Source organism: Lepisosteus oculatus, chromosome 23, assembly GCF_040954835.1.
Source record: "Lepisosteus oculatus isolate fLepOcu1 chromosome 23, fLepOcu1.hap2, whole genome shotgun sequence".
Taxonomy (NCBI): Eukaryota; Metazoa; Chordata; class Actinopteri; order Semionotiformes; family Lepisosteidae; genus Lepisosteus; species Lepisosteus oculatus.
Window position 1 is genome coordinate 3,621,034 of NC_090718.1, and position 23,497 is coordinate 3,644,530.

The window sequence follows — 23,497 nt, forward strand, 5'->3', positions numbered from 1 at the left end:
TTTTATTTTGCCTGTTACATCGCATTTTCACGCAGAACTAAAAATGTTGTTGAAAACAAATATTGAGGACGGCTTTAATTTTTATGGAAATTGCTCATTGCTGCCTACCTCCTGCAGTTCGGCTCCCATCCACAAACGTGACGCTACTAACTGCACAGTACCGGTGATGAGTATTTACAGAAGTTCATTGCACAAAATCATCGATCTTTTGTGTATGTTTCATGAACTACACTGTTGTTTACTTTGTATTAATTGATATGGGGTGGGGGGACGGATATATCGCAATGTACTATAAATCTTAAAGTAACTGCAAATTGTTTTGAAACATCTGCTATTTATTTATTTTCACAAAGAAAACTGATATGTTAGCAATAAATTCAACGTTTCCGAACAACTATCATTATATTGTGTTTTTTAGCCGTTTAATTTAGGACCTAGGACCTAGATTAAATTTAGATTAAAGATCTAGATTAAAGTTAATAATAGATAACTTTTTTTTCTAGATCTTCAAAACGTTCAAAAATAATCGGTGGTATTGTTTAAGGCTGTAAATCTGCAATGGTAGAAATCTTATCTTTTATGGTGAATTTACACATAAAACCCTAAAACGTGCATCGGTGTGTAAGCATTCAAATCTATTTTTTAATTCATTAACAAAACCAAACAGTTTCTGCAGATGTGTATCGAACGGTGTAATGTATTACGCGTCTACGTTTTCACCGCGTCTTGCTTTTTATTCCGTTTTTTTGTGAAAGCTAGAAAAAAAACTATTTAAGATGAGACAACAGCAGCAGTATTGGCTATCGGTGCTTTGCGGTGGCTGAATTTGTTTTCCTCCATCAGCCTCGTTTTCAATCAGACATGGCCGCCGCGGTGAAAGGGCTCTATTCCCTCAGCCTATGCTGGGAGCACGTGGACGGAAGTCGCCGCAGCCATTGGCGCGGGAGAAAATTCAAAAAATGTCCCGGCTGCCGACTAACCGCTGTTAGCCGACTAGCCGCTGCCTGGCCTGGAGGTTTACAGGTAACGTTTGTTTTAAATACGTTGTTTCAGTCGGCTAAACCCGTAAGAAAAACGGGGTTAAAACGTTTACTTCTCGCTTTTAAATTTATTTTTATACTTTGTTTACCAGGCGTCTTATGCGAGTCTCAGGGAGCGAAGCCGAGCAGTTAGTGGGAAGCGAGTGAACATTTGCCGTTTTGAAGGAAACTCTCTGGGGCCCCAGAGAAAATTACAGAAACCTCAATAAGAAAACCGAAGCGCTGCGGTAAGTCGGATTTCTTTGTTTCTTGAGATATATATATATATTTTGCTGGCGTCGTAATAGTATGGTATCGTCAGAGCTGGTGGCTGTGTGATGTCTTTCGTCCGTCTCTCCGCCTTTTCTTCAGGTTATGACTCCGTTTTGGACCCGATGGAGTCTAATTATTTTAATGAACTTAATAATAAATATTATAAGCTGGCTCCAGAAAGTTTTTATAGGTGCCAGTACGTTAAGGAAAGCAACGTTAGGGGGTCATCAGCTTCCTGTGTTTGTCAATATAAATGTAAGGGTCAAGTTGACGATTTGGGTTAGCCCAAAAAGCAGATTAGCCTCTTACTTGATCCAAGAAGTTGCTTCAATTCTCGATTTACGTTTTGTTCCTAATCTCAAATTTGTTATTTTATGTCACTTAGAAAATACAAGGGTTAAAGCTCCAACGACAATAATAATAATGGTTCCTTACGTTTATATAGTGTTTTTATGAGCACTCCACTGAAAGTGCTTTACAGGTCATGGGGATCCCCTGCAACACCAGTGTGCAGCCCCACCTGGATGATGTTCCAGTACTCTCCCCACACACCAGCTCTCAGTGGGGAGGAGAGCAGAGTGGTGAAGCCAGTTCAGAGATGGGGATTACCAGGGAGAAATTTAGCGTCAGGGTAACAGCCTACTCTTTTTGAGAAACACCCTGGGATTTTTAATGACCACGGAGAGTCTGGACTTTGGTTTCATGTCTCAGCCGAAGGACGGCGCCTTTTTTACAGTATAGTGTCCCCATCACTATACTGGGACATTAGGACCCACATAGACTGTAGGATTTGTGCTGATTTCTGGTCCCACATGTTTAAGCTCTGGAAACAAACGGTTCAAATCAATCTTATTAAGTGAATGAAGGGACTGATTGTGTGACCGGGGACTCGGCTGGAACAAAAACCCACAGGTGTGTGGATCGCCAGGACTGGGAACCGGTACTCTAGGTCCTCCGGGAACTGGGTGACCCCTGTGGTTTGAGCTCAGGTTTATTAACCCTTCTCGCTTTTTGTTGCTCTCTCCGCCCCTCGTTCACACTCGATCCAGTTCTCCATCTGAGCCGCTGCTGTGCGTTTCCGCGCGCTCTGTGCCCACACTCGCAGGCGGCCATGTCCCAGTTCGACTTCTGTATCCCGCTCTGCCTGGGGGACCTGGTGAAGACGGGGGCGATCAACCAGTATGTGGTCCAGGACGTCCTGTCCCCCAAGCAGCTGGCCGGCCATGTCCAGAGTGAGTATGGAGAGGGAGGTGCACACCCGGCTATACATATGACTGGATTCAAAGTCTCTCATGGGCTTGTTAAGCCTGAGAGGTGGCTCCACGTGCTCGTTGGTGGGGTGGCTCTTTATTTCTGTTGCACAGTGTGTTCTGTTTTATGCAGTCTCTGGAGAGCCATTTCAGTGCTGATTGGTTTGCGATGCAGTTTCCCCTTTGTGTTGGCGAGTGCCTTGCACTCTCCCTGCAGGTTATGTTGTAGGACTGCCCTTCCTGCGGAAGCCAAAATGTCAGGTTGGGTGATTGTGGCAGAAAGGTTAGCAGCATCACTGCCTTTGTGACTTAATCTCCGAATCTAACCGTGAAAAGGCCTTCCAGTATGGCAATTTGGCCACAAGTACATCTCTGCTCTGCTTTCTTCCCTGTCTGTTATACAATGTGTATTTCAATGTTTATGTAGTTCAGTGGCTGCTCTACAAAGGTACTGCTCTGACTTCAGTCTTCCATCACACACCAGGAAAACAGGCACAAATTCTTCCTTTCTTCGTGTGATGTTGGGTAAAGATCAAGTAAATGTCTGATGACTGCTGCAAAAAGGTTTTTTTTTATATGATGAGATCTAGCGCAGAGCAGCTATCCCATGTTCTTCTGACATTATGGGGGCTGTCCTGCTCTTGTGATGGTTGAAGGACAGTAAATGCATGATAAAGAAACAATTCAGTGTTTTTGAAAAAAGACATTTAAGCACTTTCCGTGGTTTTGTGCTCAGACTAGTATCAGCACACAAAGCTGTCAGCTGCTCACAAGAAGGTCACTTTTTTTAAAGTCAGAAGGTTAAAAAAAAGTGCCCCCTTCTGCCCTTTTAAGTGAGATTTCACATTAAAGCTTATTGAGCTGATCATGTCTTGATCTTTAAATAATTTATAGTATTTTACAGCTCAAATCCTACCTGAGGATTTACTGTATTTACAAATAATCTTTGAACCCTTGGCTGTTAACGCTGCTGAGATTCATAGTTAGACTTGACATCTCTTCTATAAAGGTGGAAAAAACATTGGTTTCAATTTGCATCTGGAGACGTAATGTAGGCAAATATAAAGAAACAAGTGTGCACAGCAATTCCAGTGCAGCATATCTTTTGTCCATTTTTAAATTGCTTTGCATAAATTGATCAATTATATATAACATTGATAATCTGGTTCCTTCGTAGGTTTCAAAGCTGCATTGAAGAGCCAAGGTCCTCTGTGTATCCTGGAGCATTTTGACACTGCGTACAGCGTTTTACAGTGAGTACGGACAGGGGAGCCGGGTGATCTGTGTAACTATGACCCAAGGGGAGACTGAAGTGGAAACGGAATAGAAGATCAAACACGGTCTGTCCTAATGGACAGAGGAAGAGGGGATGAACACGAGTGAGGAGGAAGAATAAGAGGAAGGAAGAATGCAGGAAAGCTGGGCAATACCCTGGAGCTGTGGTCTCCACCTCTGGATTTCAAGAGCCGTAAAGGGGAACTGCAATGCTACTTTTATGTCAGAGTTAGAAGAATTAACATTGATACGTGTATTTCACACCACAGTAAAGGTAAAATGCGCACGGTAACATGTAAAACCTCCGATTTACATCACAATACAGTGGAAATTTCGTGGTCTGCGCAGCACTGTGTTGTGCGATTCGGAAGAAGGCAAAGAAACTTCCGGGGAGGTGAAAGCCTCGTTTCATGTTAAACATGTGGGCTTGTGAATGCATCTCTTTTAATCCAGGGGTAATATGGCTCTGGACTTCAAAATGGTTTTCTCGGTAAATGGAACTCGTTAACTCTGCTCGCAGGTCACGTTGGAAACTTTCTGTGGTGAAGTATCAGCTGCACAACCTGTACTTATTCTCTCGCCCAGTCGCATCACCATAGTCACTACTGTGACAGGTGATCCGGAAGGGCCGCATCACGTCCCGGTTTGTGCACAGTCTTGCTCTGGCCCCTGGCCATGCCAGGGTTTTACGACAACATGGTGACTTGCGAGGTCGCGGTTTCGTGCTTCATTTGAAATATGTCATTTTTTTTCTTTTTATGCCATCGGTTTATTTTTGTTACATAGATTTCATGAGAAATCGGGAGTCCCGTTTCCCTTTAAGAGGTGTCTTTGTTCAGTGGCTAAAGATCTTCTCTGTGAAGTAATTAAGCAAATAAGCGGTCCCGTTCTGTAGTCTTGGGATCTTTGTAGATCTTTAGGATCTGGGTCACAGGCTCTACCCATAGCTTGGTGACAAGTTCCTTAAGCAGACGTGGCCCCATATATAAAAGTTTATATAAAATGCAGCCCTCTGTGGAGTTCTGTGTTTTCCAGCTCGGAAAGACAGGTTTCAGGTTTACTATGGTGAAGACTTTATTTCCAAAATTAAGCTAACATATAGTTTAGTATTTTTAGTTTTACATTCCTGTTGCCCTGTGATGAGAATCTGGCAAAGTTGAGCTGCTTGGCTGGGAGGCTGGGTGTGCTCTCTTGATGGCTGGTAATCTTGGCAGGGCTGTAGAGCTTGGCGGCTCTGCTGTAAGGGCCAGCCCACAACAAACCAAGCCCCTCTCCTCCATCTCCATTTATAAAGAAAGAAATGGACCGAGGATGAAGGGCTGACAGTGTGTGTGTGAGTGTGATTTGTATGTCTCTTTAGTTTGTGTGTGTGTTTGAATCAGGAGGCAGTCACACTCAGTTCTCTCCTGGATAAAGTCAGTCAGCTATGAGCAACTTCTTTGGTAATCTGAGGGCTCAGGAGTTACTTGATTGTACTTTTTATTCTTGGTGTTAAGACAGTATAGCGTCCTGTCACTTTCTATTAAAGGATCTCTACCTTACCTTACCTGTATCTCCAAGTTATATTTGTGTTCTGTTACATTGCTCAATTATCTCAATGTGCTAATTGAGAATCCCTGGACTATAGTAACCTTTGCTCTTCTTCTTCAGACACTTTCAGACTGCAGACAGTGCTGTAAAAGCCGACACTCTGGACATACTCTTAAAAGGTTAGTTTTTTTTTTCTCTTCCTGTTTATGTCTTGGTCATGAGCTTTGTTTAGCTGCTGACGGTTAACTGTACACTCTCTTTTGTTCTGTTTTTTTCCTCTTTTCCCTATCAGTGGCATCTGATAGTCACCTACTCTGCTCTCCTCAATTTCTGTCACTGTGTAAAGTCTCACTTCATTGTGTTGTTAAAGGGGAACTGCAGGTCTGTGTTTATATTCCGGGGTTTGGAAGATTCAGCATTGATGAGCGCATTTCAAAACCACAAAGACAGTAAAATGTACACAGTAACGTATGATTTCATTGTCTGTGTAGAGCCACGTTCTGCAATTCAGAAAGAAACAGTGTTCTGCAACAAAACTTCTGGCGATGTGACGCAACCTTATTACGTTATAAACTAGCAGGCTTGTGAACACATCTTTTTAAAACCAGTAGGAATATTGCTCTTAGATTAGATTGCTCTTATCTCTACTTAGAGACGGTTTTGCCGAAACATACTACTTGTTAACTCTGCGTCCAGATCCCATGGGAACATATCTGCGATGAATTGTCTGCTGCACAACCTGTACTTACATAGTACATCACTCATTTCAGTGGTGAGCAAGCAGGAAGGGCTGCACCACCCACATCCCAGTTTGCACAAATGCTCCACAACATGGTGACTATACAGTTCTGTCAAAAACTTCACAGTGTTTGTGAAATTTTGCAATCCCGTCAGTGAGTCTATTTTGTGACCGAGATTTAAAAGCTGGTCTGAGGATTTGGGCCTGCAGTTCGATGTAAATTGCTGAATGAGTTGCTGTTATTTGTTTAGTTTTTTACTGGTGTGTGCTTAGGATAGAACGTGAAGATGTTTTGGGTGGACTCTGTCTATTATTGGCTTTATATTGTACATTTGCATGTCTTTCAATTGTATGAGCTCACCAAACTAAATTCGATGCACCATGTTGTCATGGCGATCAAGTGAAGTCTTTTTCCTCAGCACTGTGTTCATGCCCTTGCCTGTTCATCTTCCCCATTCCTTCTCTCTCAGTGGTGTCCGGCCTGTCCGCGTCTCTCCCTGCCCTCCTGGATTCCTCTTCTCTTTCCCCGGCTGACCGGAAGCTACAGCTGAATACAGTGAAGATGGGCGTCTTCCTGCTGTGCAAATTGGCTGAGGGCCTGGAGAGCGACTCCTCCAGGCATAGCATCATCACTGCACCCAGCAAGGTCAGTTCTCACTGTGCGATCGGGCCACAGCCAGCTGCAGGCTCTGGGAGCCAGTCACCAGGGTAGCTGCCAAAGAGTGTAGTTAACCATACTATGACCTGCGCTACACAGTCGGCCCATATGTATGTGGTTGAGTATGTAGCCGCGTCGGCGTGACTTGCAAAGGAACGAGTAAAGGTTTATTCCATAAAAGTCTGGATTGTGATATTATCCTTCTAGCGTTTGAAAGATCCAGTCTGGAAGACACCTGGCCCTTGCTTCATCAATATCTCACTACTGTTCTCCAAGCCCCATGCATAAGTGGCACAAGAGTGTTGACTGACCTAGATGGTCACAATGAAAGGAATGAGACCAGATACTTTCCTCCCAGTGCTGCATTTATGGGAATTGGCTATGATCTGAATTATTGTAATCACTGGCATATAAAACCTGATTACTAAAAGACGTATAGTGCACTTCAGGACTGAGTACTTCATGCAGTGGAACAAATTATGCACTTGGCCAATGTGTGTTTTACTGACTTGTGTAACCATGAAAATGAGTCATTAAAAATGGAGCCAAGTGCAGTTGAATTTTATACAGAGGTCTGCATCCTGCTCCTGAAGGGCTTTTGTGTCTACCGGCTTGCATTCCGGCTGAGCTGTTTGCTTAATGAAGTACATGTGAAGGGCTTGAATGAGGGGAGCCACATTTGCTCCATTTTTGTGGTTGGTTGACTCATCTATCCCAGAATTATATCAGCTTGTTTCATGAAGGATTCCAGAGCATTTGTCAGCCCAAACCCCCCTCCCCGACCAAAGTCGCTGTCTCGGGCCGTTCCTCAGGCCCCTCTGCCTGAGCCACGTTCGTGTCCTGTGGCAGCCAGTGCCCATGTCTGTTGACCCTCCCCTGGCGCTGTCTTGCAGGGCGGTAAGAAGAGCAGAACAGCGAATGCCGATGCTCCGTTCCAGTGGGACACCGAGAGGGATCATGTTCTCCAGGCTCTCACTCAGCTGCTCCAGCTCGACATCAGAACGCTGTGGAGCCTGTCGCTCGTGGAGGAGGAATTCACTAGGTCCGTCCGCGTCGGCTTCCGTCCATTGACGGGCACGCTGGTTCCCCACCTTGTTTTTCATTCCAGCCGAGCTTCCGAGATAATGGATAATTTAATCAATCTGCTTGGCACCAGTTTCTCCTCCGAGGCCTTGGGCATCATGAGCTCCTTCGTTGACAACGCGAATTGCAGAAGTCCATTTGGTTACGTTTGGGCTGAAAACAAATTTACAAATGTGCCCCAGATACAAAACTGAAATCAATTAGCTAGTGATTAAAAACTCATCTAACACCAGAACAGAATTGAAACTGATCACTGAGGGCCACGGTTACAGAATACTGGGATGGTTTGTCCATATATAAATGGCATGAGTGCTTGATTTGAACGCCTGTGAAAGAGTTCAGTGTTCAGTGCTCTGTTATCTGTACTGCCTGTAGCTGTGTTATCGTTGGTGTTATGTGCGATTTCGGATTATTTGAATTTCAGATGTCGTACACAATTTTTGGGTGTCAGTGTTCCTCCAGATTTTATCTGCTTATCTTGAAAGTAGTAAGACTTAATATGTTGCAGCTACACACGTGTTGTAGTGTACCTCTAATGGATCTGTTTTTCTGTTGATAGCTGTGTGACGCGATGTTGTTACAAGCTCCTTGAGAACCCAGCCATCAATCAAGTGAAATACAAAAGCACCAGAGAGGCCATCATTCACCTGTTGGGGCTTCTTGTCAAGAAGTACAATCATCTTCTGGGTAAGTCTGTATTGATTCTCTCGGGTCAGTGTTCATGTCTCTGTGTTGGTGGTGTGTCCGTTGTCGGTAATACAGTACGGCTTTCTCTCAGGGGCCAGTGTGAAGGTGATCCAGCTGCTTCAGCACTTCGAGCACTTGTCCTCCGTGTTTGCTCAGGCGATGTCCGTGTGGGGCTCCGAATATGGGGTCAAGGCCATCGTGGGAGAGGTCATAAGGTGAGCGCGGCGCTGTATAGCACCGACTGAACAGTACAGTAATGTCCAGTGATGGTCTTGCTCCTCATTGCGGTAGATTCCAGTTCATCCTTCACATTCTCTCTCTCTCCCTCTTAAGAGAAATTGGTCAGAAGTCCAGTGAAGAGCTGTCACGGGAGGGGTCAGGAGTCAGGTCCTATGCTGCCTTTTTGTCTGAACTGGGCACTCTGGTCCCTGAAGCCATGGTCCCTAACATCAGTGTGTTACTGCAGCATCTGGAAGGGGAGGTAAACAATACTGAATTCACTGTGTAATATTTAATACTAAATAGTGCCATACTAAATACATCCTCTATTGTGCAAAAGTGAATACACACTTCAGCACTCACCATATTGTTATAACCCCAGTACACATTACAACTAAACCCACATTGTGCAATACTGGCTACACAGCAATATTAATGTAATTCTGAGCGTGCTTCATTGAATAACAGTCAGTATATACTAATGGCACTGTGGCTAAGGATCTGTGCCTGTGGCTGGAAGGTTGCCAGTTCAGATTCCGCAGCCGGCAGAGAAATGAACCCTCCAGGGGTGCTGTATAAATGGCTGACCCTGTGCTCTGACCCCCAGCTTCTCTCCCTGTCTGTCTCCTGGAGAGCAAGCTGGGGTATGTGAAAATACGAATTCCTAATGCAAGAAATTGTATATGGCTAATAAAGTGATCTTATCTTAAAATACTGATGCTAATTACCAGATACATCACCAGTTCTTCACAGGTACTACTACAGCACAAACTAATATTGAATATACGCTGTAGAGAATCCCATGTACTGCTCAGCGCTACACTGTAAATACAGAATGCAAACTAAATCGTATAGTACTGTAAAGTGCTCAGTAGTAGTATTCTTCATTGCTGTCCTGTGATTCTGTTGCACCTACTGATCAGTGTTGTTGCTCCAGTGTTACAGCATGCGCCTGGCGGTGTGCGAGGTGCTAGGGGAGATTCTCGTCCGGGTTCTCCATGGCGACCAGTTGTCAGAGACCAGCCGTGCAGCTCGTGACCAGTTCCTGGACACTCTGCAGGAGCACGTCCACGACGCCAACGCCTTTGTCCGTTCCAGAGTCCTGCAGGTCTTCACGCGCGTTGTGCAGAGCAAGGTAATATTTTTTGTCTCTCTCTCACTGCAGTGTCCAGTACATTTTAGTATAACCTGCTTCTGTCAGCACGCTTTTATATACTATTGAATTCAATAAGTCAGTGTCCGTGAACATTTCTCTCCAAGTACTGCAGTGTCCAGTCAATCAATCAGTGTGCCTGTGTACCTGTTTGCCTCAGGCTCTCCCTCTGGTGCGGTACAGGGAGGTGCTGACTTTGGCAGTGGGCAGGCTGATCGACAAATCTGTCAATGTGTGCAAGAACGCCATCCAGCTCCTGGCAGCCTTCATCGCCAACAACCCCTACAGCTGCAAGGTAAACACCCGTGCACACATGACAAGGCAGCACAGTTTAAAACGCAGCATGCCTGAATAGCTCCCCTTGAATACTGTAGTCAAATCGTGGCCGTTTAATCTATAACCGTTTGCTTGTTTTAATATTTATTCCAAAGATGAGAGCATTTAGCAAGTTAGAGGGTGTCCTTTGCCTTTTTAAAACTGCACTGAATGTTGTGGATCTTTTCGTGGAAGAGAATAACACCGCTGTCCGGTTTTAAAGATCTGCTGAAAGATTGAGTTATCGCTTTCCCGTCTCCCTTGTCCATCTCTCTGCCTGCGTGCATGTGTGTAGCTGAGCAGTGTGGACCTGAAAGCCCCTTTGGAGAAGGAGGTGGCCAAGCTGAAAGAGCTAAAGGAGAAGGAAAGAGAGAAAGCGCCTGGTAATGTTCACACTTTTCCTTCACACCATCTGGTCTCATCTTGCTGGGATTGACAAACACTGCAGAGCAGATGTAGCCTTTCTCCCATTATTTTATAATAATTCTCGGAGGCTTTCAATGAACAGCTACTGTCAGGCCCTGTGCCACTTTGGAATTATTCAGAGTTTTGGGACGTAAATCGGACGTAATCTAAAAGCAATCTAAATACAGGTTAAAACTGCATTACTATATGAAACATTACTTTTGAACTCTGATTTCTTGAACTTGTAGGATATTATTGCTCTAGCTGCGCTGTGGGCTGGAGGTAGATGGAGGTGTCTTCTCATCTGCTGCCCGATGATGAGACCAAGGCGAATGCGAGCCAGTTGGCGGTGGGTGGCTTGGTGCGCTGTCTCCTGATTGGCCAGTAATCTTGGCAGGGCTGCGGAGATTGGCTGTTCTGCTGTAAGGGCTGGCCGACAGTGAACAAGCTCCTCTCTCCCGGACTCTGCTTGTGAAGTAGACAAGCAGTGCTGGGGGTGGGGGCTGACAGTGTGCGTGTCTGTAGAGCGTGTGTGTGTGTTTGTCAGGAGACAGCGGCACACGCCTCGTTTTCCCCACTTGAAGTCAGTTGGCCGTGAGCGACTTCTTTGGTAATCTGAGGGTGCAGTGTATCCAGTCAGTATCTTATTTCAGTTTCTGTCCATCTATCTCTTGATCCATTTGCACAGCGGCAATGTCTTACACTATGGCGTCGGCCATAATCCGTTCAATTGCTCATACTTGCTCCCCCTTCTTAAGTGGCAGTGATTGAGGCATGGGAGGTATGGCAGGCCATGGAGCCTGAACTTCTACAGACCGTGCAAGCGGAGCTGGACAGGAGGAGCCAGGAGGATGAAACGGAGGAGCAGAACGAAACGGAGGAGGAGATCCAGCCAGGCGGCTCTCCCAGGGACACAGCAGTGAGGATTGCCCAGCTGCTTCAAAGCAACAAGTACAGGTACTAGCTGGTAGTGGTCTGCCTAGTAATGAAGTTCATTATAGACTCTAAAAGGCTGACTCTGCAGGTACTGTGTATGCATTGAATGTCAGTCATAGGCGCACTGAGAGGGTTGCAAACACTGTTGGATGGATACATTGCTTCATGACTGTATACACATAATATGCACACAAAACCAGTTCCACAATACTTGCTGGTTCCTGACAGTCTGTGCTGTGGTGCTGACAGGCAGGCAGTTGGGCTGACCCTGAAAGGGCTGTCAGCATTCCCGGAGTCTGACTACTTCTCTGCAGACAGCCCCCTCACTGCAGATGGCATCATGGGCACTCTTGGGCGCATCTTCAAAGGTAAGCATGCAGTCTACATGCTGTACAGTTGCTTCCTGCAACACAGTTAGTCTGGACGTATGTTTGAGGGTCTCTCTTCGTTTCTTGAAATAGTTTGTCTCTGCAACAGTAACCAGCTTTGTCTGATTGAGCTGCATAGAACTATTCATGTCGTATAACTGGGAGGTTAACTGGGTGTCCACACTCCTTGGTAAACTCCAGATTTATCAGTCAGCATTCTGTAGGGAGAAAGACAAACTGTTTCACACAGCAGGACAAGGTTGAGCGGAACAAGAGAATTCGAATAACCCAAGCTGTGTTGCTGTGTTATGATTGCCTTTTCTGCCTGAATTCATCCGCCATAATGAGCTTTTCTTGTCTCCCTCTATTGTTTTCCCAGGCTCGGAAGAGGATTCTGGGAAGCAGGAACCTGTCACCGTTGTGGCTGATAAGAGAGAAGAGGGGAGTGAGGAAGAGAGGGAGGAGGCATCCAGTGAACTGAAGAAGCAAGAGATGCTGGTTCAGTACCTGAGAGACACCGAGAGCTTCTCCTTGCAGATAGAGGAGGCCATCTCTCTCATCACCTCTATGCTGTACTGGAAAACTACGTCGGGTACCTGCCTGTCTTTTTTTATGACTCATTTTTTCTTCTACCTCACTGTGAGGTATGAAGCATGACAGTCTTATGCAGGTGTTTGTCTGCCATCATAGCTGCCCCCTTCTCTCTCTCTGTGGCCCAGGGGATGTTCTGTGAGCTTGAGATGTCTTTACATCATTGTCCCTCTCTCTCTCTCAGTGGTGCAGGAGGCGATCCAGTTTTGCGTGACGGTCTGTGAATTCGGGGTCTCTCAGTCTCTAAATGGGGTCAGGAGGATGCTGCCCCTGGTGTGGTCTCCGGACACGGCGGTGCGGGAGGCCACAGTGGAGGCCTATAAGAGACTCTACCTCCGACCCCCAGGAGACACACTCAGGTACACTGTGATAAACCCTTCTAACATCTTGCGGACGGTCTTGATTTCTTTCTCTTTTCTGTAGTGTTGGAGCTCATCAGGATCTTTTCACTCCTCCCTTTGTGCATTTGTGATTTCTGATGCCTTTCATGCTGCAAACTTAATAGTAAGTTTGGGGAGTTTATTTCATAGTCTTGGAGCCCAGTGTTTTGAGCTCATATTGTGGAGCATATGAAGAAGCCTGAAGTCCAAAAAGCGCCAATAGCAATGTAAATGTCTCTCGTAAACGGTCAATTAACAAAGTTTTTCTTAAAAGGCCTTAAAGGTGAGCAGCAGCAGTTGGTCACCAGGTGTCCTTCACTGATCTTTCTTTCAGGGCCAAGGCTCAGACCCTCGTTCACAATCTCTCGGTGCTGATGGTCGATGCCTCTCTGGGAACTATTCAGTGTCTGGAGGAGATAGTAAGTCTGCTCTTCACACACCTCTCTTGTAGGGGTTTGACACACTGTTGCTAAATAACCTGCTGTTCACTACACTTGCAAATGGCTAGAAATGGGCTATCTTCCGCCTGCACATCTTCTTATGTGTTCTAAAAACCACAGGATTGAGACTAGTTCCTCAAAGGATGAGGGAGTCCTTGAATGTTTTAGAGATAGAAGAAATGTCAGTTCTGTTAATTGTCAGATGTTGACAATAAGCATGCTCCAAGAAGTCTGTCTCCCCTTTATTGGGACAGAAGTTCTGTGTACGTCCCATTCTGTTTAACTGCATAATCCCTCTTTCACGCGTCCGCAATCCTGTAACCCCCCCCCCCCCCCCTCTCCTCCCAGGTGCTGGAGTTCTTCCAGAAGAGCGAGCTGCAGTCAACTGTAATCCAGGTGCTGTGGGAGAGGTTCACGGGGAAGACCGCCTGTTCGGGGCTGGAGCGCCGCGCCGCTGTCTTACTGCTGGGCATGGCAGCACGGTAACGCCATCGGACTGCGTTGCATGTCCTGTGTGTGCACTGTTCTACGCCCTTCCGGGTCTGCAGGCACCGAATGTTAATCCGCTCGGCCTGCTCCTGCAGCTCCAAAGGCATCACAGTGGCAGTGGGGGCTTTTGCGTACGCGTTCTCCGACGTGCCCACTGTTCACAGTTTAACACCCTGCCAGCTCAGTGTGAGCTCACAGGTTCACAGTTAATGTTTAATTAGCAAGTAACTTCATGGTATCTCAGCCCTGGATAGTAAGGGTTGTCTCAAGAAATGTCCAGGTCCAGAGAACAGGAAAAATCAAACTAGTTTGAAATCTAAGGGATTTATTCTACAGAATTCTGAATACCCACACTAATTGGGATGAATGCTTCTTTGTTTTTGAAAATATGCTGTTAAGTTGGTTATTCCCAAAACACGGCCTATATATGTGCACAGTACGACAAATGCAAATTGAGGAGTGAAAAAAGGAACGACTGACAGTTTAACCGTGCCTTGTGTGTTTGTTTTGCTTTCCCGTGAACAGTGCTTTCATAGTCCGTTTGTGCCTCATTAACGTGAGTATGTCTGTTTCAGGGCGGAGAAAGAGGTGGTGTTGAGCAACCTGGACACTCTGGTGTCGGTTGCTCTTGGAGAGAAAGTAATGGAGGATTTCCTTCTGGCCCGAGACGCATGTATCGCCGTCTCCAAAATTACAGACAAGAACAAGGTACTGCATTGCACACGAGCCGTGTACTTGCACTTGTGTAGTGAGCAAGCCAGTAACATCACTCTCTCCCCCCTACTAGACTCAGCAGAGGAAAGACGGCCGTCCTTTCAGACTGCCGCAGGATCACCAGCTGTTCACTGCTCTCACAGATGCCATCACTGCAGGTACAGCTACTGAAAAGGCATCTGTCCTTAATGCTGTCACTTGGTCTGTACAGGTGTTACTTTAGAAGGGTTTATAACAGTGTATGCTCACGTTCAGTGTGATAAACCCTTCTAACTTCTCAAGGCTTTCCCACAGAGATCACCCTCTCTCGATCAATATTGCTCTCACCTTGTTTTTATAGTCTGTCCTATGCCATACAGTACCACATGACCTGTTTTCTCTCTCCCCATCACTTAAGGAGTGTTGCTCAGTGATGCCTACTGGGTCTCCTTTATGGAGCAGGCTGTCAGTCTGATCTACCAGCTCTCCGAGTCTCCTGACAAGACCTGCGCCCACATACTGAGAAGCTGCACCAAACGGCTGTTGGATGAGATCACCCAGGGGGGAGGCTCAAAGGAGGAGGAGGACACATTAGAGCATGGCAGTCAGGACAACAGTGACCCATGTAGCCAAAGTTACCAAGGTACTGCTGACCTCATGAAAACTAGATATACTCCATCACAAAACCCACACAGAATCTGTGTTCCACTTTCTCAATCGGTGGTGTGTAGTCATACAGTATTAATGCTACGATCAGTGGCACATTTACAGAGTACAGAGTACCATGCGCAGTCGGTGGAGAGTTTACAGTACACCGCTGTCCGTAGTTTGCTTCTGACTCTCTCTCCTTCTCTCAGTGCAGTGTGGGGCTCTCGCTCAGCTCCTGTCCCTGGCCGGCTCGGTGGCCTTTCAGCAGCTGGAGCACCTGGAGCGCAGCGTGAGCGGAGAGCTGAGGAGGAGGAGAATGGAGAAGGAAGAGAAGCAGAGCGCCCCTGACAGGACGCCCATGGTAATAATAATAATAATAATAATAATAATCTCTTTACAGTTACATGGCGCCGTTCTGGACACTCCACTCAGAGCGCTTCACAGGTAATGGGGATCCCCTCCACCACCACCAGTGTGCAGCCCCACCTGGATGATGGGACGGCAGCCATAGTGTGCCAGAACGCTCACCACACGTCAGCTATCAGTGGGAGGAGAGCAGAGTAATGAAGCCAATTCGTAGATGGGGATTATTAGGAGGCCATGATTGGTAAAGGCCATTAGGAAATTTGGCCAGGACACCGAGGTAACACCCCTACTCTTCTCGAGAAACGCCCTGGGATTTTTAATGACCACAGAGAGTCAGGTCCTCGGTTTTACGTCTCATCCGAAGGACGGAGCCTGTTTACAATCCAGTGTCCCACGGTACTACATGGGTCCCACGGGAGAACTGAATGAGGGGGGCTCTGAGGATGGGCTGACGATTAAGTCAATCAATGGGAAACTGACATCAGGATAAACAAGTATCCAAAAGAAATCTTTAAACAATGCTCCGATACAAATGTATGGCATCAATCACACAGTAGCTGCTGCACATTCTTTTATAGCACAACTTCAGACTGGTGTCTCTGCAGAAGGATAGAGTACAAAGTGAAGTTCCCTCAGCAGGAGGGGAAAACTCAAAGAAGGGACTGGGACATTTGTTTTAACTGCATCTTAACCACTGAGCCACACAGTTTGCAACAAATAAGTACGTTTTGGTTTTCACATGACATGTAACATGACGAGCTGAAAAGATCAAGTTGTGACGAGCTATAAAAAGTGTAATTGTAGACTTTTTGCATTTTTCACTTTTTCCCCCACTACACTAATGACCTTCACCACTCGGCTGTGCCCCTGTAGCATTCATCCAACGAGACGACGGTGGAGGAGGAGATGGGTTTAACAGGAGCGTCGGCTGAAGACACTGAAGCGGAGCTCATCAGGAAGATCTGCGAGACTGAGCTGCTGCATGGTAAGCAAGCGTCTTAGTCTCATTAGCACTCTAGTGTCAGTAGGACACCGGTCCGTTTCTTCTTCTTAAGCTGTCAGCTGTGTGGGAATTCTCAATCTGCTTCGTATGCAAAGGGGAGGTTTAAGTAACTTGGCTAGCACTGTAGTTTAAGAACTGACAGACTGACAGTCTTACTGAAATTCAATGTAAATGTCCACTGTTGATGCTGCTAGCCAGAGGGGCTACAACACCAGTTATGGACGGACAGAAGGTATCTATATTCCCTCCACCTGATCCTTTAATTCTGAAACTTTTTTTATAAATCAGACACTGCCTTTCCTTGTTAAGAAGCAGGAAATTTAAGGAGACCTATAAACACTGGTGGGGAAAAAAGTCACTTGAGGGCCAGAGTTGGTCCCCCTGCTGTCAGGCAACATTGACAGTGAACCTAACTGCGCCTCTCAGGATCTGCCTTGTAATGAATTACAAGAGTTCAAGCAATGAGTGTGCTTCAAGCAAGCTGTAGAGTTTTCCAGCTGTCAAATCCATGTTCTCTTTGTTACATTTTGTTTATTGCAGACAGATTCTCTTTGCTAGAATCTTTCAGTAACGCTTTAGGACAGGAGACGGTGGGAATGAGAGGAACTAACGCAGAATCCCTCTGTAATAAACACACACAATCGGATAGAGGTGAAAAGGATTGATCGATTAAAGCAAGAAGTGGTAGTTGTCGTTTTTCCTGGTTCTTGTTTCCTTGCTTATTGAGCCGCATGTGTTACCTGTTATCAGAGGAGACTGTGCTCACACCCTTCCTGCCGCTGATGGTTAAGGTCTGCAGCAACCCCGGCCGGTACAGCCACCCCCAGCTCAGCACTGCGGCCTGCCTGGCCCTGGCCAAGTACATGATGATCAGGTAGGCGGGCTCTGGTTTTCTTCTCCCTCGCCGTGTCCTGAATTCACTTCCTCGGTGGTCTTCTCTGTTCAGCACTCAAATAGTTCAGTCTGTCGTTGTCGTTGTGAGACAGTCCTTTAAGTCTAGGAATTTCTGTAAATGGGGTAAACAAAATAAGAATGCCATGCCCATATAAGCGGAGCATAATCTTGAAGATCCTAGTATTTTTCTTTTTTATGGCATCTCCACCCTTCATTTTACAGTGTAAGTAATGCCTGTACATGAGCACTTTTTTTCCATGGGTCGCTTTTTATAAATGTGGTGTTCCCCAATAAATTATAGAAGCCTATAGGGTTTTTTTTATTAGGCTTTTATGTGGAACATTATCAAAAGCCTTTTGAAAATGTGAAAATCCCTTACGTTCTCTGTATTTTACAGCTATTATTTCCTCCCCAAACAAAGCACAATTCACTTAATTCCATGTTGCTTTTCTCGTCGAATCCTGTTGCCAGACAAATGACCCTCTAGTTTCCTCTTCATGACCTTACCTGTAATAGAAGTGAGACCTGCTGGCTTGAGCTGGAAACCTTGCATTAACAGCTCTTGTGCTCTTCTTTCCTCAGCTCTTCCGTTTGCGACAGTAACCTACGCCTGCTCTTCACGATGCTAGAGAAAGCCTCGCTGCCCTCCGTCAGGTCCAACACCATCATCGCGCTGGGGGACCTCACCATCCGCTTCCCCAACCTTATCGAACCCTGGACCCCACACCTATACGCCAGGTAGTATACAAGACTGTGATTAGGGTTGGGATGTAGTTGCGTGTACCGGGAATTCCGGATAAATTCCATGGTATTTGTCGTCTGTAACTACTTTTCTTATCTGTTGGAAGTTATGACAAAGCACTGAACTTCTAATGCAACTTGGAAAAAATCCATCTTGCAAAAAACATTGGCTGTCATGAATAAATTAGCTTATCTCTAAGTTTCTCTGTAGCCACAGAAGTTTAGCCCAGTGTCAGTATTGTAAATGTCCCTTTGTTGGCTGATACTCGTACAAGTACATATCTCTTCGTATTTAACAAGGTGCGCTTGGGACTACCTGCCGTGCTTTGAAGCCTGCAGTTCTCATTTGCCCTATTCCTTCATAATTGGGGCATGAATTTCTTAAATAAGGCTAGGAGTTTAATTTATAGAATATTGAGAGAGTGTGTATAAAACAGTAGAACCTGTTTTCACACAACGTGTATGATACCCATACCTTGTAGACTGTAATGAACAGCATTTATATAGGCTGTATCACAGGCTAACTGCTATCTCTGTCTCATTCTCAGGCTTAGTGACCAGTGTCCTTCAGTCAGGCTGACCGCTCTCACAGTTCTGACACACCTGGTGTTGAAGGACATGGTGAAGGTCAAAGGTCAGGTCAGTGAGATGGCCTTGCTACTGATTGACCCCGAGTCGAAGATTAGCAGTCTGGCTCTCAACTTCTTCAATGAGCTGGCTGGCAAGGTAATATAGTCACTATAACGGTTTTACCGTGCTTCTTACCCTTTCCTCTCTGCTGTGCAGCGCAGACAGAAGCTAGTACTGAAATTGGTATTGTTACCCTACCCAGTCTCTACCCTGGGTTTCTTTATCCTGCATATAGAGAACTGATTAGTACCTACCTACTACACTATGAACTAAAGGTGTATTCTCATCTGCTGCCCGATGATGAGACCAAGGCGAATGCGAGCCAGTTGGCGGTGGGTGGCTTGGTGTGCTGTCTCCTGATTGGCCAGTAATCTTGGCAGGGCTGCGGAGATTGGCTGTTCTGCTGTAAGGGCTGGCCGACAGTGAACAAGCTCCTCTCTCCCGGACTCTGCTTGTGAAGTAGACAAGCAGTGCTGGGGGTGGGGGCTGACAGTGTGCGTGTCTGTAGAGCGTGTGTTGTTTGTCAGGAGACAGTGGCACACGCCTCGTTTTTCCCACTTGAAGTCAGTTGGCCGTGAGCGACTTCTTTGGTAATCTGAGGGCACAAGATAGTCGCAGATGTTCCCTGTCTTTCTTTGATAATATCAGCTGGCGGCAGAAACCCATGTGTAATCAGTATATTAAGATTCCTTCCATCGTGTTGCGTTGCTAATGTACTGTCCAATCAGTCACTGTCTCTCTTCTCAGGACAATGCTATCTACAATCTACTACCCGACATCATTAGCCGCCTGTCAGATCCCGAGAGGGGAATCGCAGAAGAGGACTTCCAAACCATCATGAAGTGAGACAATTAATGAGTACCCTTGACTGCGCTGTCTGTTCCCTCAAATGCTTCAGAGCTTGCATCTGTTAACTGTTTTAGGCCCCTGACTAAATATGCGTATAGAGTTGACATTTGGATCTGTACTAATATTTCTGTTAGGCATCTCTCCTAAGTCTGGTATCATCTTGAACTCTCTCCAGGCAGTTGTTTTCCTACATCACAAAGGAGAAGCAGACTGAGAGTCTAGTGGAGAAACTGTGCCAGAGGTTCAGGACAGCGAAGTGAGTGAATGTTTTTCTCCTGGTCTAATATTATACTGCCCATAATAATAATAATAATAATAATAATAATAATAATAATAATAATGTTTCTTTATTAGCCCTATACAATTTCTTGCATTAGGAATGCGTCTTTTCGCATACCCCAGCTTTTTCTCCAGGGAGACACAGACACATATCCCATGTGATAAGAGATACCTCTTAGTTCATGAGGCGAGTTCTTGAGCTTGTGGCCGTCCGTATTCCTGATTCTCTGCTGGTCCGCAGGAGCGAGCGGCAGTGGCGGGACCTGTCTCACTGCCTGTCCCTGCTGTCTCTCTCGGAGCGGGGCTTCAAGAAGCTACAGGAGTGCTGGGAGTGCTACAGTGACAAGCTGAGCGAGGAGGGGGTCTACCAGGGGCTCCTCGCCCTCGTTGGCAAACTGCGCCGGGCTGCCAAGCCAGAAGTCAAGGTACGGCCCAGCTGTTACATGACGGAGAATTTGTTTTTTTGACGGAGGCCGGGAGGTTTATTTTAGAGATGAAAATCATTGTCACTAAATGTTGCTACACTGGGAGGTGAAATGCTCCTGTCCTTCCTAGTGTGCACCCTCCTGCTGGCCCTTTCATTTTTAAACAGCAGGCACTTGGTGAGTTCAGACATTTCCATGCTGTTGCAAGCTCAGGATGTGTTGACTGGCCTAAGCTCACTTTACCTGCATGCCTCTCGCTCAGTTTTGAACTGTCAACAGCGAATCCGGTTCATAGATGGCACAATAACCTGCCCCAGAACTCAGAGTAAGCGGACACATTTACTGGTTGGGCCACTGGGGAGTTTGCAGATTCTGCTTTATTTGCTTTTAGCATTAACATTTGAATATATTTTTTCTATATACGGCATCCAGTCTCCATGTGCGTTTGGAGCAATCTTACAGCAAACGTTTCTGCACATTTTTTCTCTGCGTGACAATTTTAAAAGATCTTTATGCAAGTTTGCATGAATGAGCACTGTGTTCCACTTGATGAAGCATCTTAAGACCCAAAAGGCAGCTGTTCTTCTTGAGGATGTCATTTGTCAGCGCGCTCGCTACCAGCACAAGCCAGAGCCCAAGTGACACTGCACCATTTCTTCGTTGTCGTCTTCGTCTTTTCCCCCTGCTTCTCTTCACCTTTCTGTCCTCACCCCCTCACTGCCTCGGTCAGGCCCAGGTGGAGGAGTTCGAGAAGCGTCTGACGGCAGTACACACCCGTGGTTTGGAGAACGTGGAGACGGAGGAAGGAGATGGAGGCTCACAGACCACCAAGACCCCTGCTGCCACCAGGAAGACTGACCGGAAACCCACACGAGGTAAGGGAGACAACTCAGTTCAGGGTAGATGTATCCAAAATATCTAAATGCATTTCAGTACTGTACATAAAGACCCAAACCAAGTGAACAGATGCATCAGGTATGTATAGAGACAGCATAGTACAAAACCATACTAGTTACATGCTGACCAACCCTTCAAGCCCTTCTTTTTTCTCTTTCCTTCCCTTTCCTGCTTTTATTTTTTAAGAAGCCAGTCTAAATATTTCCAAAAGGATTCATTTTAATATTTTTTTCAACCTTCGCTCGCTCTATCTCCCCCACAGGCAAAAGCAGGACCCTGACAGCCCAAAATGACGACAAAGATGATTTCTGTACTCCCAAGACGAAGACGAGAAGAGTTCCCAGGAAGAAACCCACGATCTCCTTCAGCAGCGACGAGGAGGAGGAAGGTAAGACTGCGATGCATTGCCCATTTGCAGAATCGCCTGTTGCTGCTCAATGAATGTGCACAATAAATAGTATCACACTGATAAGCTGTTAATTATGGGCTCATTAAACAACTAGTCACTTCAATATATCAGAAACCACATAAACTGTAATGAAATACTTTAAGAACCTTTATTTCTCCTCTGCAGAGTCGTCCATCAATTGTGCTTTATTTAACAACTGTGTAATGCTTAAATGAAAAGTGATGCATATCCAGTTAAGGACTAATTTTAATATTGCATACAGGCTCTTAAGTATCCCACATCAATATGAAATAATATGATCACTCTAATACTTATATACTATTTCTGTGATACAAGTCAGTGAGACTAATAGGTTAGGCATTAGAGGTACAGGCAGAAACTATTGCATATGTGCTCAGGATGACACCGTCATGTTTCTTAGTATGCCAAGTATTTCATTGAAACAGCACCTTTTTGAACACTTATACTCGAGTAGGTCATCAGGTTCAGAGTCTCAATGTATTGACCTCCAAGCTCTTAGCCTGTTCAGTCAAACAGCAACCAAAAACTGCTTCCCTTTAGTTATGCCCCTCGAACCAGCCCTCTGTGGTGCTCTTGCACTCCTTGGTCATGAGATCAGTATTTGTAGGGGAGTAGCCTCACTTCGGTGGTTGTTCTTCAGCCAAGAAAAAAAAAACAGGAAATTATTTTCAGAATTGTGAAGGGATAACTTTCTATCTGAGCCAGGAATGAGACTGCGGCAGTAAACTCGGAGCCCTTGTTTTGCATGTGTGCCAAAAAAATGCTAGGTCTTCGCAGTCGAGTGAAGAATTCGGTCTGGCTGTAGTGCACAGCGAAATGCACCGATTGTGGATGATGAGCAATGGAGAGAAGTCAAGTGTCTTCAGTCTGGTTTTGGTGCTAAACTTCTTTAAAACATTTGCCAGAATCAACACCACAAAATCTACAGAATTTAGTGCAGGCTTTTTTTTTAATGACAAGTGATATTCAAATGCCGCAGCTCACCTTTCAAGGATTTGGGCGATTCTGACCAATATCATGACTTTTTCCTCCTGCTTTGTGAACCTTGTCTGGAGCCACAGCGTGCTTGATCATACTGCCCCTCTACTGGCACGGGCAGAGGCCCCGCTCCCCGTCGGCGTTTGTCATCTGTGCGTTTGTTTCTTGCAGAGTCCGCCGCCGAGCTTTCAGAAAACGAGACCCCGAAGGTCACGACGCCCATCTTGCGCTCTGCTCGCCGCTCCAGAACCAGACGCTGAAGAAGGGAGAGACGGGTCTAAGCCAGTTCTCTGGCATCCTTTAAGAATCTGCTTGATGACACTTGTGGGATGTTGGTGAGCTATTGTAGAGCAAGATAAACTGAACAGAGCCTTTCTCTATTCCTCTGACTGGCCCCACAAGATGAGGCAAGGCCTTTCCTCCTCCATCTCTTTGTGTATTCTGTTACCAGTGACCTGTCTGTACATTTGCCTTCCGCCCTGACCACCTCATGATGTTTCACTCTGTATTCTGTTGTTTTTTGAGATTTTGTGAACTACATAGACCTTTCTGTTTTGTTTTGTTCTTGTTTCCCACTTCAATCATGATTTTAGAGATTGTTAAATAAACTCCCATTTTCTGAGCCCGTCTCCTTTCCTTTGATCAATCGTGGATCTTGTGTTGGAGCAGTCTGACAGAAGACCGACATTGCACACCCTCCCACGTTGCTGCAGCTGCTTGAACAGCATTGTGGGAATCGTTCTTTATTTCATAACCCGACTGTTTCAAGTGACCTGTCCGATCTTGTGACATCGCAGGAGGTTAGCCTGGACGCCCCTGTGCGTCCTCTCGCCCGACCGGCACTCTCGGCTGCT

At 45.9% G+C, this 23,497-nt stretch overlaps 1 protein-coding gene and 3 non-coding genes across 4 annotated transcripts; all 4 read left to right on the forward strand.

The window, feature by feature from the left end:
* The first annotated feature begins 38 nt into the window (after positions 1-38).
* On the forward strand, positions 39-23,265 carry ncapd2 (non-SMC condensin I complex, subunit D2). The gene is made up of 34 exons (XM_069182709.1): positions 39-212; positions 844-1,023; positions 1,133-1,267; positions 2,342-2,524; positions 3,720-3,795; positions 5,468-5,526; positions 6,557-6,732; positions 7,638-7,786; positions 8,387-8,514; positions 8,606-8,729; positions 8,848-8,995; positions 9,671-9,868; positions 10,047-10,181; positions 10,497-10,584; positions 11,365-11,563; positions 11,792-11,910; positions 12,290-12,502; positions 12,686-12,860; positions 13,216-13,300; positions 13,670-13,803; positions 14,386-14,518; positions 14,598-14,682; positions 14,922-15,146; positions 15,361-15,512; positions 16,391-16,502; positions 17,271-17,394; positions 17,997-18,152; positions 18,704-18,881; positions 19,533-19,627; positions 19,810-19,890; positions 20,155-20,338; positions 21,069-21,213; positions 21,498-21,623; positions 22,815-23,265. Exons 4-34 carry the CDS (start codon positions 2,404-2,406, stop codon positions 22,901-22,903), a joined length of 4,212 nt encoding a protein of 1,403 aa, XP_069038810.1. The 5' UTR covers positions 39-212; positions 844-1,023; positions 1,133-1,267; positions 2,342-2,403; the 3' UTR covers positions 22,904-23,265.
* LOC138224934 (small nucleolar RNA U85) lies at positions 4,949-5,273 on the forward strand. The gene has a single exon (XR_011183432.1). It is a non-coding gene; the product is annotated as a small nucleolar RNA U85 (small nucleolar RNA).
* On the forward strand, positions 10,916-11,230 carry LOC138224936 (small nucleolar RNA U85). The gene has a single exon (XR_011183434.1). It is a non-coding gene; the product is annotated as a small nucleolar RNA U85 (small nucleolar RNA).
* LOC138224935 (small nucleolar RNA U85) lies at positions 19,078-19,389 on the forward strand. Its single transcript, XR_011183433.1, has one exon. It is a non-coding gene; the product is annotated as a small nucleolar RNA U85 (small nucleolar RNA).
* Positions 23,266-23,497: the final 232 nt, after the last annotated feature.